Consider the following 16,952-nt stretch of genomic DNA (forward strand, 5'->3'; position numbering starts at 1 on the left):
TTCCTATCTGTAGAGAGTAACCAAATATTAAAATATTTTTAAGACCTCCACTGACAGTAACACCCCCATCCTCTCATTGTTTAATTATCAATGTTTTAATGTTGCCAGGTCAAAGTCTGAAATTCCATGTCAGATGAGGATGTCTTGAGGATATTCCTCTTACCTTGCACCATCTTTTTGTTGTTCTAAATCCTGCCTGCTCTGTCCGTGGAAGCAATTCTGGGATGTAATGAAAGTAGAAAACTGGAGTGTGGGAAGTCTGTAATACCAAAGGCTATGATTGGGTACTGAAGGAAATATTCCTATAATGGCAAAAAGTTCAGGTGAAATTCAGGGATACCCTGCTGGTGTGTAGTCAGAACTTCACAGCAGCTCAGTCAATGGTTTATGGAGGAAAGATGCACCAGGAGCATTGTAGCCATAAAACATGACAGCTGTATTTTCTTCCTTCCCTTTAAAAGGTTGCAGCATGGGTATAGAAATGATAGAAACAACTGTGTTTCCAAATTTGATTCACTGTGCCCAGTGAGCCATGGGTGAGGTGAATGATAGATCTCAGCTGAAAGATGAATCTATAAAATCACTTCAGGCATTTCTGTAACTCCTGCTGCTGACAGTTGATTGAGTTTGAGGTACTCCTGCAGAACTCTGGAGTCTGCAGAGATGTAAAAAGTTTGCGGAATGTTTATCTGCAGTTTTTCAAGTGCATGAGGAGGGCTCTAAGCAAGCACTGCTAGTGTCTGCAGGGAATTGGGATTTGAATAATTACTAATTTTTGCTGGGGGAAGAGTCTGCAAATCTGCTGTTTATAACTAAACTGTTTTATCTGACTTTGATAGTATCTGTGCTACAGAGAAGGAAATCAATGTTAAAAACATGTTGCCACATAAACCCTTATTTTATCTAGTTCAAGTTAGTGGATTTGTGGCGAGGATGAGTTTAGGCTTGTTTAGTTAAAATCATTCCCTACTCCTTTTTCCTCTTACATTCAGAATAAATGTTTATTATAGTGTATTCTTTTCTGATACTTCCATAGGACACGTTACAGCAAAAGCAATTTGTTTGGAAGATCATCGTGCACGAGTCAACACCTCCTTTTGTGGCCCAAGGACAAAGCCTTTAACTGAAACAAAACTCTGCAACACGAATCCCTGCCCAGCACTGTGAGTTCCCTGGGGTTTTGTGCCTGCTGTGCCATGAAGGGAATCCTCCTGGGGGCAAAGGGAATTGTGTCCTGCTGGAGGAACCCCTTGTGCTCTGCAGTGTGCACCAGCAATTGTTTAAGGTGCTCTGCCCAAGGCTCCCAATGGGGTTTGGGGTCTGATGCCTGAAGCAGGGGCTCCTGAGGGCTCTGTCCCCATGCTGGGGTGACACAGAGCAAATCCAGCTTTCTCAGGGGCTCCTTCTGCCACCTTTCCTCATCTTGAATCACTAAGCCCATTTCCTGAGTAAAGTGCTACTCCCTGCGAGGAGGCTTGGCCCCCTGACTCACATTCCACACATTAGATTAGGTTAAAAGAGTCTTGTGAAGTGTAATTAGTGATTTTTGGACAAAATGTCACACAGAGTAATGTGATGCCATGAAGAGGACTATCTAAACCAAACAAGTTGTCAGCAAAGCTCCTGGTGCCCACAGGAATATGATTGAAGGCATTGCCTGTGTGAAAAATCCTATTTTCTAAAGGTTGTAGGGAAGGTGAGATGCAAAGGAAGACATTGACACACAGATAAGCACTTAGAACCCAGCTGGTCTAAATCAATTTAAAAACCAAGGGAGTTACACTGATTTATAGTAGCTGAAGTAGGGGTCCTTTGGAAAAAAATGTTGTGTGCTCATATAATTAAACACAGTATTATGTGGCTTAGGATATAAATGGATAGATTAAAGGACACATCTTTCTTCTGCTGTTTTTTTCACTTTTGGATTCCTGACTTTGCAACCTCAGCATTATTTTAGTTTTGTAGTAAAGATCAGAAAAGCTGTACTGTGTTGGGCAAGACATTTCAACCTCCAGAACAGGAGATTTTCTAAGGTGACATGTTGAAGAAATTCAGAGCGTTTCAGTCAGTGGGATATAAACACACTTGAAGATGCATTGAAGCAGAAGAAATGGAGGAAAGGTCTAGACCTGGCGTCATCTGCTGGTTTTGCTCTGGGGTGATAAAAGCAACAGTAAAAGCAGTTGGCTAAGTCTGCTCCCATACTTCATAAAATAACCCATTTAATGATGTTTAATAGGAAGCATTCCTCATCTCCCTCGTCCAGGAGAGGATGGTGGGGCAAAGCAAAGAGATGCATATGTTCTACAGTGACTTTGGTTTTACTTAAAAATCCATACTTTGCAATATGTTGAACATACTGAAAAATAGTGCAGTAATAGTTTGGAATTTCCTGCAAATTTAGAGAGTGCAGCAGAGTACACAAAATCCAAATGCCAAATTACACACTATGACCACAAGAGGATAGAGATAAGGTTTAAATGATGGTGCCATGTGACACAAGAGCCCCATGTTCCTGCTTCAGCAGTTTCTCTAGATTGCGTTTAGCCACATGATTTTCTCAATACCAATTTGAAGTAATCTTTGTAGCCAAACACAATCTTTTCATATGCAACTTATCTCCTGCCAGGACTATTTTTATCCAATGAACTCAGTATTGTGCACACAGAAATGTGTTGTCTGTGATGTCTCCAGGAGCCTTTGTAAGCTTTCTGCTTACCTTTGGTTTGATGGGGTCTCGTTAGGCTATAAAGCTCCACCCAAATCACATTTATTTATATTGCCCACACACAAAATAGCTGTTTCTATTAACCTGAAATCCTGATGTATTTTGAGCATCCAGTGATACACACTTACCACTGAAAATGCTGAATATCCATTTTGACACACAGTGCAATGTTTTCATACTGAAATCACAGCTATTCTATGATTTACTACTTTAAAACGAAATTAATGACTTGAACCCTAAAAAACGTACAAAAAGAAAAGATGTAAACGCCCCAAGCACCTCTAGGGAAAAATAGTTCAACTCACAAATTAATAATTCTTCAAATCCTTAGGATATATTAATGCATGGAGGATCTACAAGTAGGACCATGCCTTAAATTAACAGGTTGCCATTCAGATGAGTGAAACTGTGCCAGGATATCTCTGCTGAGGAATCTGCCCAAAAACTCACAGTGTGCAATATTTCCCATAAACCCAAGACTGCCAGCAGAGGAAGAAAAAGTAGAATTAATAAATTCCATGGAGGAAACAAAAGAATACTTAGTAGCCAGCAAATAAAACAAACCCAAATACACCAGGCAGAACAGGCAAGGTGACAGATGAGATACAAATGTGTCAGTTTGGGGACATAAAAGGGCTCCAGATTTGTAAAGGTCAGTGAGGAATAATTGCTGCATAAGAACAAAGGCTGATTAGTCTGAGTGGGACTTTTTTCTGTCCCCCACAGAAAGGCACCAGCACTGCACACTGTTGCTGTTGGATTTCAGAGCTGCCAAATCTGGTCATAATTATTTAGTTATTTGAGCTAATGAAAGATACTCTTGGATCACAGCCCAGATAATCTTGGAAAATGGAAGTTTACTAGAGGACATTAAAGTAGGTTTATTGCCCACTCCTCTGTGAAGAGGGGAACTTTCTGGGCAGTTTTGGTGAATAAACTCTTAAATGAACACTTTTGGTCACTTTACCAATGACCATTGTCAGAAATATCAAGGCTAACTAATTAAAAGTTGTAAAATGGATTAAAACTCTTTTCCCAGAAGTTCGTAGTTCAATGGCCCAAATATTTATAAATCAGACAAAAGGGAAACTTCTGACGTGTTCTGGAATTACATAACTCCTGACTTTTCACATTAATATTTCTTTGTCTTCAAATTAGTGCCTTTTATATTTCTCACTACTTTTGGCAGTTACTGAAGTTGCTAGACACTGAGAGCTGGGATTTTCTTCTGTTCCCAAAGATATTTTTCAAAAATAGGCTTTTTATAAATTTTTTATGAGTTTAAATCAGCTTTTTTTTCTGGCAGATATGAACAGACAGGCAAATGGGATGCTGTGCATCTTTCACACAGGACAAAAAAGCTTTCTTGTCATTAAAACTGTATGTAAACAGCTATTCCAGTGGTCACAGGATTGATGCTGTGAGAAACTGTGGAAGCAGGATAGGCAAAGTGGTCAGATGTGAGACAAGAACCTTTTCCATGCTTTCCACATAAATTATTAAAAATCTGTCAAACTGTTTAAAAACCTTCAGCTTAATTTCAGTGCTGAGTCTTTGAATAAGAGTTCTCAATGAGTAATCATTTAGTCATTCATAATTTCTGCTGTTTCTTCACTTTTGTTTTCCTGTCTGGCTGTGATTTATGGTCTTGCATTGGAAGCCTTCAAGGACAAAGGCACTTGGTTGCATTTTTGCAAAGTGTCCCACGAGGGCTGAGGACCCACTCAGTGCTTCAAGAATAGAAATACAGAGCAGCTCCTGGCATTTCTAAACTGAACTCAACCAAGCAATTGGCAATAACCCCTCAGACTTTGTGTCACTTGAGGGACATGACGTGGAGCTGCAGCATCCCTGTGCCTCGAGCACACTTTGCCCAACAGCTTGTGCTGGTTAAGTTGCCTCTGTTTTATTTAGATTCTACATCAACTGTCTGCCAGATTTATTAGTCTGAGGACATTTAAATCATTGAGTCAGAGAATCATAAGGTCACAGAATGGTTTGGCTTGGAAGGGACCTTAAATCCCATCCAGTGCCACCCCAGCCCTGGCAGGGACACCTTGCACTGTCCCAGGCTGCTCCAAGCCCCAATGGCCAAGCTGCCCTTGGACACTGCCAGGGATCCAGGGGCAGCCACAGCTTCTCTGGGCACCCTGTGCCAGGGCCTGCCCACCCTGCCAGGGAACAATTCCTTCCTTCTGTCTAATCTAAACCTGCCCTCCTTCAGCTTAAAGCCATTTTCACTTGTCCTTGTGCATTCCCTTGTGAAAAGTCCCCCTCCAGCTCTCTTCCAGACTCTCCTCAGGTCCTGGAAGGTACTTAATTCACCCTGGAGCTTTCTCTTCTCCAGGCTGAGCAGCCCCAACTCTCTCAGCCTTTCAGAACCTTTTCATTCCCTCAGGATACTGGTGACAGAGCTGCTGCTTTTAGCAAGCAAATTTGTTTTTGATGAATACAGGCCAGTAAGGTTTGACAGAAATGCCAACATTTGTCACCCTGTGTGAGTGTACCTCAGCACAAACGCACTTGGTGTTTACTCAGCTAAATTCTATCTTATCTAATTATATCTTCTAATTTTATCTCCTAAATCCTCCACCAGCCTCAACGGCAGCATCTCCCTCAGTCCCTGTGGAATTCCAGATTCCAGGTCAGATTCATAGGCAAGCTGGTTCTAGTAGGTGAGAGCTATAAATAAACACTCCTTGTTTTTCTAGCTGTGTGACTTATATTTCATCCCTAGCTTTGAAGATAGATTATGTAACTACAGCTTTTTGATTGCTTGAGCAGATACCAATCTGTCAGGAGATAGGCTGAGCACGACCCCTGGATAAGTCACATTTGATAGGTTTACACTGGTTTTCCAAATCTAATCGCTCTCCTGTGTTTCTGACACACATTTCCTCCTTCCAGCTGGTCAGCAGGTGAATGGAGCACGTGCAGCAAATCTTGTGGAGGGGGACAGCAAAGTCGTGTCATTCAGTGTGTCCAGAAAAGGGCTTTCCAAAGAGAGGAGGTGGTGGCCCACTCGCTGTGTCCCGTCAGCACCCCAGCACAGGTGCAGGTGTGCAACAGTCAGGACTGCCCACCCGAATGGAGCCCTGGCCCCTGGTCTCAGGTAAAGTTGAGAAAAACTTCCCTTTTTGTCTGCTGGCATAATGGAAATATTGCAAAAAGCTCTCCTCAAAAAGGATAGTGCAAACTTCATGCAAGTGGCTTTTTTCTTGAAGATGAGATGTGAACTGTGTTTGCATAAACACGTGAACCATATGTGCATTGTGCCCATCCTTCAGGAGTGCTGGCATACGAGGCCTTGCCAGAAGTGGGCATGTGGTGTTCTATTAGATACATCCAAGTAGATGGATAATTCTTTCTGGATTCATTACTTTAGGCTCTATGAGTTCCTCAGACCAACAACCCAATAGGAGTTTACTTCCCCAGCAATATTAACTTCTCTCAGAGTTGACAGGCAGTCCAGGAATGATGAAATACTTGGTGTTGGAGTTGCATATTGATGCACATGGATTGTGGGTCGATAAATTTGTGATTTACACATTCACTGCTCACTCCTGTGCTTTTGCCTTGGAGTAACTCTGCTGCAAGCTGCAGGGGGAGATTCCTGTGTGCACACTGCTTTACACACCTGCCTGACACTGAGCCACCTGAGCTAAAAACACACACAAATCAGCTCTGCTCCATCTTTCACTGCTATTGATGCTGTTCATGGAAGGATAAATGAAGTACTGACAAATCTGGGGTTTGAGAGAGAGCTGAGAGCACCCTAATAAAAAGAGCCACATTAATTTAATTTTTCCATCCTAATTTGGTGTGATTCAAGATGAACTTCAATTAGATGGAAAAAATTATTACTTATGTGTTCTGTTCTTGGTACTGCTACCCTGTAGGTGTTCAAGAACATCTTGACCTCAGCACTCCCAGCTGAGCCTGAAGTGCCCCTCCAGGGAGTGCCCTGGAATGTATTATAACAGATGAGTAACCACTCAATAGTCCATCACAACACTCAAAAAAGAACTCTTTCTTCCGGTATCTGAAGGAAGCCTGAGTGTGGCAGAGGATTAAATAATGCATTCACACATACAAATTTTCTTTCCTCTAAGATAAACGAATAAATAAATAAAACAATTATGAAAAATCCGTTTTCCTCCTCTTTAAGAGGTGTAAAATTCAGGCTGGGGTTTTCAAATTAGCCCATAACAATTCAGTTCACCTGTCCTGCTGAAATGTAGTGAACAGACCTACTGAACAAGTTAGTAAAGATCTTAACATTCAGCTGAAAACTGTTATATTGCAGACTTAAAGGTGTTAAATGAAAAAAAATGCAAACTCACAGAATCACAGAATGGTTTGGGATGGAGGACACATAAAGCTCATCCTGTTTTTTCCCCCAGCCCTGGCAGGGACACCTTGCACTGTCCCAGGCTGCTCCAAGCCCCAGTGGCCAAGCTGGCCTTGGACACTGCCAGGGATCCAGGGGCAGCCACAGCTTCTCTGGGCACCCTGTGCCAGGGCCTGCCCACCCTGCCAGGGAACAATTTGTTCCCAATATCCAGTCTAAACCCAGCCTCTCTGCACCAGTCAGTGCCATTTTAATGAAAAGATCATTTTCTTTGTTTGGGGGAGGATTAAACCCACAGATTTTCAGCGTGCAGGTATCTCTGTTACATCTTCAGCACAACTGTGCTTTCATGAAGTCTTTTAAAAGCATTTGTAATTTGATCCAAGGAGTGATTCTACCTTGGAACATGCCCCATACTTATTAGTAGAAAGAGCAATTAGAAGAGGATGCAAGAAGGTAGGAACCTGGCAGCATTATTTCAGGGCTCTTTACTTCTTCATTTCATCACAAATGGCTCATTCAGGCATTTTGTTTTATGCTAAGGCAATGAAAATTGCAGAATGTCTGTTCCACTGAACCATGGCTCAGCAGTGTATATTTATTCTGGTGACTCGTGCTAAGCTGCAGCTGGCAATTAAAATATCTCCTTAACCATTGTCTGTATCAGATTCTGTGCTATGGTGAGATTCCTTTGGTGAAGGAGTTCTGTATCCATTCCCTGGGCAGTTTTCTCTGCCTCAACCTCATCCCTCTAGGCCAAGGTGAGGACAAAATGACAAATAGCTGAGAGCATCTTGCCATGGGAAATTCTGTGATGGGAGCTTAGGACCAACTTTCAACTGTGCTGAGCAGGGAAAAAAGCATTTTGCTCACAAAAGCATTTTGCTCACAAAAGCGTTTTGCTCACAAGTCCAACTTACCTCATCCACAGAAGAGAGATATTACTTGTCTGTTCTGCAAGGGGGCTGAGAGAGTTCACAGCTTACATTGAGAAGTACTTAGGACAATGTTTCAGAAGTGACACACAGATGTTACTGTTACTTATTTACCAACAGAATTTCAAGTTTACTTGTATTAGGATGGCAGCTGCACAGCACATTAGCCATGCTTTCTATGCCCTACTGTAAAATGCAAATAATGCAAATTTTCATTTCCTCCAGTTCAAATAAGTGTTTCTTTCCATCACAGTGCTCCAAGACTTGTGGGAGAGGTCTTAAGAAACGGGATGTCTACTGCAAGAGTACTGGTTCTCCCAAGGTGAAAATCTTGCCTGAAAGCATGTGCAGCTCAGACCACAAGCCTGAGTCCCAGCAGACCTGTGTGCTCGGACGCTGTCCCAAAAATGACCGGCTCCAGTGGGTGATTTCTTCCTGGAGTGAGGTAAAGTGGTGCACTTTCATGGCTCACTGCCTGCCCTTGCTGCCCTGGGAAATGTTGGCTCAGGGACACACACAAACCACGGGGAGGAAAGAAAGCTGAGCTGTCCTTTGAAAATCAGGTGTTTTAGGCAAGCTGCTACAAACCCCAGATGTAGAAGGATGTACCCCAATGTCTCTGTTAGCTATTGATTCAGGTTCATATTTCAGTTTACCCTTTACAGACTGTGGGCTTTGTGGGATTAGTTTTATGATGCTTTTATAGTGCACAGTTTGGGGTGCCTGCCACATCAGCCACTGCCCTTTACCTGCCTGTGTTTGTGAGGCTGCAGAAGCTGTGCTTTGCCCTGCAGTGCTCAGTCTCCTGTGGGCCTGGCCTGCGACAGCGAGAGCTCAAGTGCGGCGAGAAAAGCGTCCACGGGAAGCTGGTCACCTTCCCTCAGAGGAGATGCAGGAACATCAAGAAACCAAACACCAACCTGGAGGAAGCTTGTAACAAGGGAGCCTGCCCATCCCAGATGTTGTACAACATGGTGTCTGGCTGGTACTCCTCGCCCTGGCAGCAGGTAGGAATGGGGAATCAGAGCTGGGATGGCACAGGGGAGCTGCTGCCAGTGCTGCCAGTCCCCACGTGTCCTGCACAGAGCCATTCCCTAGGGAAGACACAGCACTCAGCCACTGACATGGCATGCAGCTGGTCCACATCCATCATGTGCTTCGGTGCAGCTCATTTCTTTGTCCTCAAACTGAAGAATGTCACCTGAAAATGTTATTCATGCTTCAGAGGCATTACATTCCACACTCGTTTTCCAACACTTGCTTCTCAGTCTCCTTCAAAGTGCACTGTGGTTGAACTATTGTATATCTTTGTGCACAATGTATTTGAGCATCTGCACAGTTTGCCTGGAATTCCCTAAATACTATGATTAATTGTGGGATCAGTCTGTATTTGTTTCTACATTCTTGCAAACAAGCTTCTGTATTTCTGGAACTTATCTACTTTATGAGCCATATATCAATGAGACACACACTCATTTAATAATATTTACATGAAACAATGTATGCCTGACAATTGCAATCAGATGAAAATGATCACATTTATCTTAAAGACAACTTTTCATGAAACACATACAAGTAAAAGGCTTATTAATTTTAAAATACTTCATAGCTCTTCCTGCAAACACATAATGGTTTTCCCCAGATACTGCCATAATGATGGTTCCAATGGGAGTTTTATCTGTGTTCAGGCAGCAGGGTTGGGCCCAGAGGCTCAGAGATCAAAAGAAATCAGTGCAGACAATCAGGAACAGGTTTCTAAAATGTTCAGTTTCTGTCTCGATGCCTAAGTAAGGAACCAGATTTTCAGCTGGGTCCTTAAATAACCAAAAGACACACAGGTCTTTGAAAAGTTGCTCCTGACGGGGATTGCTGAACAGCAGCACATCTGATCCTGACCTCTCTTGCTTTGAAAGTCTCACCCAAGGCCCTTGAAAGTTGCCCCTTTGGCTTCCACGGGCTCCCTGAGCAGTGCAATGGTAGCCAAGGTGTGTTTGTGCTCTGCGCAGTGCACGGTGACCTGCGGCGGGGGAGTGCAGAGCCGGAGCGTGCAGTGCCTGCGCCAGGGCAGACCAGCTGCTGGCTGCCTGCCCCAGCAGAAACCAGCTGTCCTGAGAGCCTGCAACACCAACTTCTGCCCAGTCCCTGTGAAAAGAGGTAAAACAGCTCCCCATCCTGCAGCAGGCTTGCTTGCTTAGAGTTCTGTATCCGGCAAACATCACCTTTTTGCTGTACCACTGACTTGGCCTGTTCCTCCCTCAATGGTTTTTTCCCAGACTTGCAGATTTACAGTAACTCTCTGACATTAACAGCATCTCTCTTCACCAACTGAGCCCTCTTAAAGGGCACAACTGGCACTGGAGGTTTTAAAAAAAGGGATATGTTAAAAAAGTAGGTTAAAAAGCTATGCTGTTTGGTTCTGAGCTGCACCTTTATACTCTCTTGTTGAGTGACACAAGCATTCTATGCTGGTACTGCTTTGTGATTAATAATAGCAACTTTGGAACTAAGTAATAATAATTTGCCATTTACTTTTAATCTTTCAAAGTCAGCCCAAGCTTCAGGTTGCCCCCAGATCCTGGGATTTCAAAATTGCTTTGCCTAGAATGCCCTTCTTTTCTTATTGCTTCTGATAAGTGCCTACTATGCAGTCAGGGAACATAGAGTTAAGGTCTGTCTCCATTTGGATGTCTACTCTATCCCTCCACCTCTTCAGTGTGAGGAGAAGGGAGAGGGGGTCAAGAGGTTTTGTGCCACCTGGAATGACAGGAGGGGAATTCTCTCAGCACCACCACAGACAGAGTGGTGCATTACCCCATTCCATAGCTTAGCTTACAGGGTGGTCACTATTTGGGACTCCTTCCTAGCAGTATGAAAAAAGCTCGTGGAGGTCCAGGTTTGTCCCATATAATCTGGTTATCTAGGTATGCTAAAACCCTTCAAACAGTAACTTTCAAAATACTGTGCATTAATTGACTTTGTTACCTTTTTAAGACTGGGAGCTGAAAGCAACCTCTATAAAACCTAGGCTGGACTGCAAGAGAAAGGTGGTAATGGGGTTGGGAGCAGAGGTCAAGCTCTGGCCCTGCATCTTGTAAACTGACATTAGCCAACCACCCCCAGGTCTGCCCCAGTTCCTGGCATTCCCTGTGCACAAACCCCCCGTGAAACCCAGTGAGACCCTAACAGACCATGCTGCTGCATCAGCTCAAGACATGCAGGGCATCAGCCTCATCTATCAGGGGCCTGAATCCAAACAAGGATAAGGAGATGAAATGGTCCTAAAAGGGAGAAGTGAATAGTTCTGCTGTTTTTATCAGTAAATGTTCCTAACACTTCAGATTAACATTCCTAAAAGGTTCTGCTGTACTTCGGGCTGTGTAACTTCCTTTGCTGTTAGGATATAGCAAGAACTTTTCTTTCACCCCTGTTTTCCCCTTCTATATTTCATGTCTGAAGCACTGTCTGTTATTAATTTTGGCCTTGGCCTGTTTCTCTCTCTCCTCACATCTGCAGGAGCCCTTTCCCCTTTATTATACCTGGGTCGTCAGGCTCTAGAGATCAATTATCTCCTCACTGCTCTCTAGCTTTCTGTCTAAAGCAGCAAAAAGAGAGGAAACCAGCTGTGCTGGAATCACACTGAAGCAAATCAGTCTCTATTATCAGCCATGCAGCTCCAGCTCAGTGATCACAGGCAAGAAATTAATGTTTCAGGGAGAGTTTGCACACTTTCTTAGACCAACTGGGTCATTTCCATCCCTCTCTAGATGCAGTTACGGTCACTGTGACTCATAATAAATCCAGCTGCTTCAAATGAATGAAAATCTGAGCAACTTATAAATACTTGGGTAAATAGAAATGAGGAGCTGACTGCCTGATCCCCATTGACTGAATTTTGTGGGACTCTTTGTGTTCCTTCCAATAGTCCTTGGCTGAGGTCCCAATTTTGGCCATATCTCTGCAATATTAGCATTGCCCTCTGATCTTCAAAGGGGGCATAAAAATTTATTAACGTGGGCTCCTCAGCGCTTAAACTTTTCTTTTAAATTTAAACAGCAATTTGTAATTTTTTTCAAATTTACCCTTTCATGGCAGGAGAGCTCCTTCCTGTCTTCATCAGAGCAGCTTCCCTTCTTTTGTGTGGCATGTCCTTTCCATCTGTTGTCTGATTTGGGTCTTCCCAAGTTCTGTCTGGTGGCAGCAGGTGGAGGAATGGGAAGGCTGGTGCTGAACTCCCAGCTGGATGCTTCCTGACACTCCATGAAGAGCAGAAGGGCAGTGCTGTGGAGTGGGAAGGCTGCAGTTCAGTGCTGAGCTCCCAGTTCCTGTCCAAGAATAGTATTTCATTCCATAGCATAAGAATTTTAAGATAAGCTTATGTTTTTTAAAACTGAGGGGGAAAATGGCATATTTTAAAATTATTATTATTATTAAATTATTTTATTTTTCATTCAAATAAATTTGAGGGTGATTAAGGCATACAAAATCATCTTTGCTGTCATATAAAAGGGAATAAAAAAGAGCAGAGGTGATTAAACCAAAGGAGTTCCTGTAGAGAGATGGAGATGACTCCTGGCCCATGGAACATGCAGAAATTGTCTGTGCTATGTGAGGAAGCATTTATCTGCTGTGACTCAGTAACTGATCTGAGAATGCAGACAGTGGTGGCTAGATTTTTGTTCAGTCTCCTTGTAAATTCCTTTTATTGACCATGTAAACAGTAGTTCTGAGAGCTGAATGAAATCTTTTCCCATGCTCGCAGGAGATTTCAGTTCAGCTATAAATTTTGCTAAACCCCATTGAGTCTTACTGCTCTCTCAGACATGGTGAATTTGTTTATAAATCAACCATATGAATCATCACCCTGCTCTTTTAGAGAAGCATAAAGCATCCACTGCAAAACTGGAGAGAGGAGCAGCTATGAGGAGTTTTTAAAGCAATGGAGCTGTGTGTATAAATGATATCTGTATCACTTATACATCATCACAAACTGAAGAGAAGATTTTAATTGAAAAATATCATTTGTCAGTATTTGTAATTAAAAGCTGGGCTTATGAGAACTAACCATGGTCAGCCAGTCTCTTCTCCCACTGCAGTTAATTGAGATTTTGCCAACATGGCATAGTCAAATTCCCAAAAGCCTGACTCATGACACCTGACTGAGAAAAGAGATTTCTGGGGTTCCCTGCAGAGTGGAAGGGAGAGAAAGAAGTCCCTCCAGAAAGTGCTGGAATGGAAGCATGGAGCAGAGCACTTTGTGTTGGTCCCAGGCATTCTGAGTTCCATGAGTTCTGTTCTTTGGTAAATTCCACGTGATGCTGATGATGATGGCACCAGCAGCTGGCATCAAGCATGCAGTAGGTTCCTCTGTACGAGTACCTGGCTTTAGAACAACATTTCTAATCAGAGACATAAACACAGATGACTTTTTATCCTCTAACTCTAGAGGGGCTTCCTCTTGTTTTCCTGAGCTACAGAGTGTGCTCTAAATTTTTTAATTCCTTCAGCTTTTGACCCTTCTGTGACATTAGCTCTGTCTCAATCAAGTTAACAAATCTCATAACAAAAATCTAATGGCTCTTAACAAATTAAAGCAAGAACCTAGTATTTTTGAGATGAAAGCTCTTTCATGTTTCCTCTCCTTTGAATTGAGTCACCCATCGTGTTTTTAATATTACCAAATGCAAATGTATGGGACTATTGCTCGACTTGCAGACTTGCTAAAACACAGCCTGACCATATTGCTTGGGTTTCTCTCCTTCAGATGATCCTTCTTGTGTGGATTTCTTCACTTGGTGTCATCTGGTGCCCCAGCATGGTGTCTGTAACCACAAGTTTTATGGCAAGCAATGCTGTAAGTCATGCACAAAGAAGAACTGATAGCAGCGTGTTATCTGAACCCTTCAGTGCCAGGATTCTCTTCATCAATTTATGTTGGAATTATTTCTGCTTTGAGGCAAGACATGGTGCCACATAAACCACTCATGGAAGAGACATTTTTTCTAAGGGAATGTCTGAGGTACAGTAATTGTTGGATATATGTTGAAAAAGGAATGTTTCTTTCTTTTTTTTTAATACTTTATTTGCTGACCTCACTAAAGCACAGGGTACTATGGATCACTTGAACACTGAGACTCGAGAGGAAGTTCTTCTTTCTTTAAAAGTGTCATTTTGCACTGTCACATGTTACGAGGAAGAAGTTAAGGCAAGGGAGCCTTTTCTGGCTGATTTACCAGAGTGCAAAGCAGGAGAGCTGGGGAGCTGGAGGAGAAAGGCTGCAGGGTGGCAGCAGGACAGATCCCACCAGCAGCAGCGTGTCCTTTCCTATTTTTTGGTGCCTGGTGTCCCAGGGTGAGGAAGCTGCCCAGAGGGACATCCCGATGGCCATGGGCTGGAGAAGGCAGCGTCACTCCTGTGGCCACCAGAAGTACATAGTGCACTACAAAGATATATGGTGCTTCTCTACCAGACTTGCTGCTGGAAAAGCAAGTTTTTTTGCATCATGCTAATGTTTTTTATAATTTTGAAGAATTCGTTTTCTGCTTCATGTAGAAACTCAGAGGTGGTTAACTAGTAACTTGAAATGTATTCCTAGAAATATGCAGCGTTAGAATATTTGGACTTTTAATATTGCTATGTTACAAGTAAAATAGAATTTCATATTTCAACTAACTCAAGGAACTCGGATCAATTGAGCTCAATGGTTGTGTTTTCAACTTTCTAAGCTCATTAGATATGTAATTTTAAAATTTAAACTTGATATTTTTAAGTAGTTTTGTTTCAGAAGCTAGATTGTTTGAATGCCAAGATACTGAAGAATGTCTTCCTTCTAATCTCAAATCTCTCTGCAAATTTTGATTCATCCATTACCCAAATGAAATAACAAGAATATTACAGTCCATTAATTCATGCTGAACTTCTCCAAATAGTTATTTATTCATGTTACGAAAAAAAAAAAGGCATGAAAAGATAAGTGGATTATTTACTCTTACCAAATAAAAGTCAATTCTATTTTTATACACTCTCCTAATACTTGTTTTTAGTTCAGAATGCACCAGCAAACAGAAGAATTGTAAACATGGTGATATTTGTAGCCGTTCAGTATCGAGATGTTTGATGGCACCACATATCAAATGGTGCCATTCAAAAGGTTTCTGCTTTGAAAAAACCCCAACCCATTTGCCAAACCCATCTGAGACAGAGCTGTGTCCTACTGTAATTTTCTGGGGAGTGCCTATGAGGGACATATTTATCTAATTCCACCCAATCCCACAACTTTGTTTGATGAATGTAGTTCAGTTTGACTGTTTTTTTAAAGTATGGTTTCAGTGTAGGATTAGCCAGCTCAGCACTAATGCCAGACAGTGGTCACTTAAAATTAGCAGTTCCTTCTGAAACAATTTAAATTAAAAACATGCATTCTGTGATACTCTAGGAAATAATGATTGGAAACATAACTCAACCTACACTGCTCTGTCTTGATGTTGGTCATTGTAATTATAACCTTTTTTCTAGGAAAACTACAAGGTTGTTTTTGTTTTGTTTTTATAATTGTGTCCTTTTTATTATTTGATGTAAAATAATTAATTTATTAATGCATAGCTTTTCCTATATATTTCTTTGCTCACTTCCTTAAGTGACAACCGAGGAAAGAAAGTGGTAGCGTCACAAAGTATGACATTATGGTGTAAAAAAAGCAAAAAACTATAAGTGTAATATTTAATTATTTTATAAGCTTTGTAATAAAATACTCTAACTGTTTCATTATATTTGGAATTGTAAAATTCATGAATAAAATATGGAGGTTATAAGTAAAATATGGAGGTTATAAGTAAATATTGAGTGTTAGCAGTGCTGTGATAAGTGTTATAAGGGTGTTCAGCAGGGTGAACATTCTGGAGGTGCTTTTTGGAAAACAGCTGGTGTGGCTGGGCCCACTGCAGGCCCAAAAAGGCAAAATGGGAAAAAATCTGTGGTTTTATTTGCATGACAACAATACATGCGCAAGCCAAAGATGACCTGTTGCTGCTCTCACCAATGACAGAGGAAACTTTTGCATCCCAGGACCAGAAGGATTCTTCCTGCAAGTCTTTGTCTGCAAGGTGTTCAAGGTGAGGAGCCTCACTCTACACAGCAGGAGGTTTTACAGCCTCTCCCATCTGCCTGGGGATACTTGATTTTGATAAAAATGGCTAAGAGGGTTCCAAGCCAGTCCCTAGGAGGGACTGTATCAATCCACTGGATCATTTCACATCTATTCCCCAACATATATTGGTGTTTTTCCCCTCATTCGCAGTCACTCAGTGCTCTCACAAGAGCCAGATATCCAGAGGGCTGTTGATAGAAATACTGAGATGCCTCTGACACACAGTGCAATCCAGTAGGCAATAATAGATAGTCTGCTCCTGAAGGACTCCCAGCAAGAGCTCTTTGGAATGGGATTTGGACCAGTGATTTAAATAATTAATATGCCCACACAGGAATTCAGACTCTATAAACTGCTTAGTGTTCTGGGCTAGAATTTTGGAATGAAAATGAACCAACGGTTGTCAGTGAATTACAGTGTTGGAGGGGGATGTTGAAAGAGGAAATATTGCATAAAGATGTGCTATTGTGTGCTTGGATCACCCCCAAGTCCACAACTGTTTTATTGCTGATCCCTTACAACGGTATTTGGTACACAAAGCTTGGCAGTTTTCTAGAAGTGTATTGCTGCAAGGCTCACTTTATAAAGCAGAATGGGGTCTTTTCACAAAGGAGTAGCTCCATTTCCTGTAGTCAGATTTCATCACTCAGGTAAAGGATGCATCTGCCTAAAACTCAAACAGATATTTAATGAATAGCTTGATTGTGTAAATCAAACTCAGCTCTGTCAGATGCCCAGAAGACATGAAATGCTGGAGACAGATGAATGTTTCACTGCATGTGGTTTTATGGTAAC

General features: G+C 42.0%; 1 protein-coding gene across 4 annotated transcripts in view; it reads left to right on the plus strand.

Annotated features, from left to right (window-relative positions):
• The window catches only part of ADAMTS18 (ADAM metallopeptidase with thrombospondin type 1 motif 18), a 76,666-nt gene extending 60,893 nt beyond the window's left edge, over positions 1-15,773 (plus strand). For all 4 annotated transcript variants that reach the window (XM_085071999.1, XM_085071996.1, XM_085071997.1 and 1 more), the window contains 6 exons: positions 1,037-1,163; positions 5,636-5,840; positions 8,268-8,459; positions 8,809-9,021; positions 10,021-10,168; positions 13,776-15,773. In XM_085071999.1, the coding sequence (XP_084928125.1) occupies positions 1,037-1,163; positions 5,636-5,840; positions 8,268-8,459; positions 8,809-9,021; positions 10,021-10,168; positions 13,776-13,891 (1,001 nt within the window). In that variant the 3' untranslated portion in view covers positions 13,892-15,773. The remainder of the gene's footprint in view (positions 1-1,036; positions 1,164-5,635; positions 5,841-8,267; positions 8,460-8,808; positions 9,022-10,020; positions 10,169-13,775) is intronic.
• The last annotated feature ends 1,179 nt before the right edge of the window (positions 15,774-16,952 follow it).

This window comes from Lichenostomus cassidix, chromosome 11, assembly GCF_008360975.1.
Source record: "Lichenostomus cassidix isolate B80296 chromosome 11, HeHo_3.0, whole genome shotgun sequence".
Lineage (NCBI taxonomy): Eukaryota > Metazoa > Chordata > Aves > Passeriformes > Meliphagidae > Lichenostomus > Lichenostomus cassidix.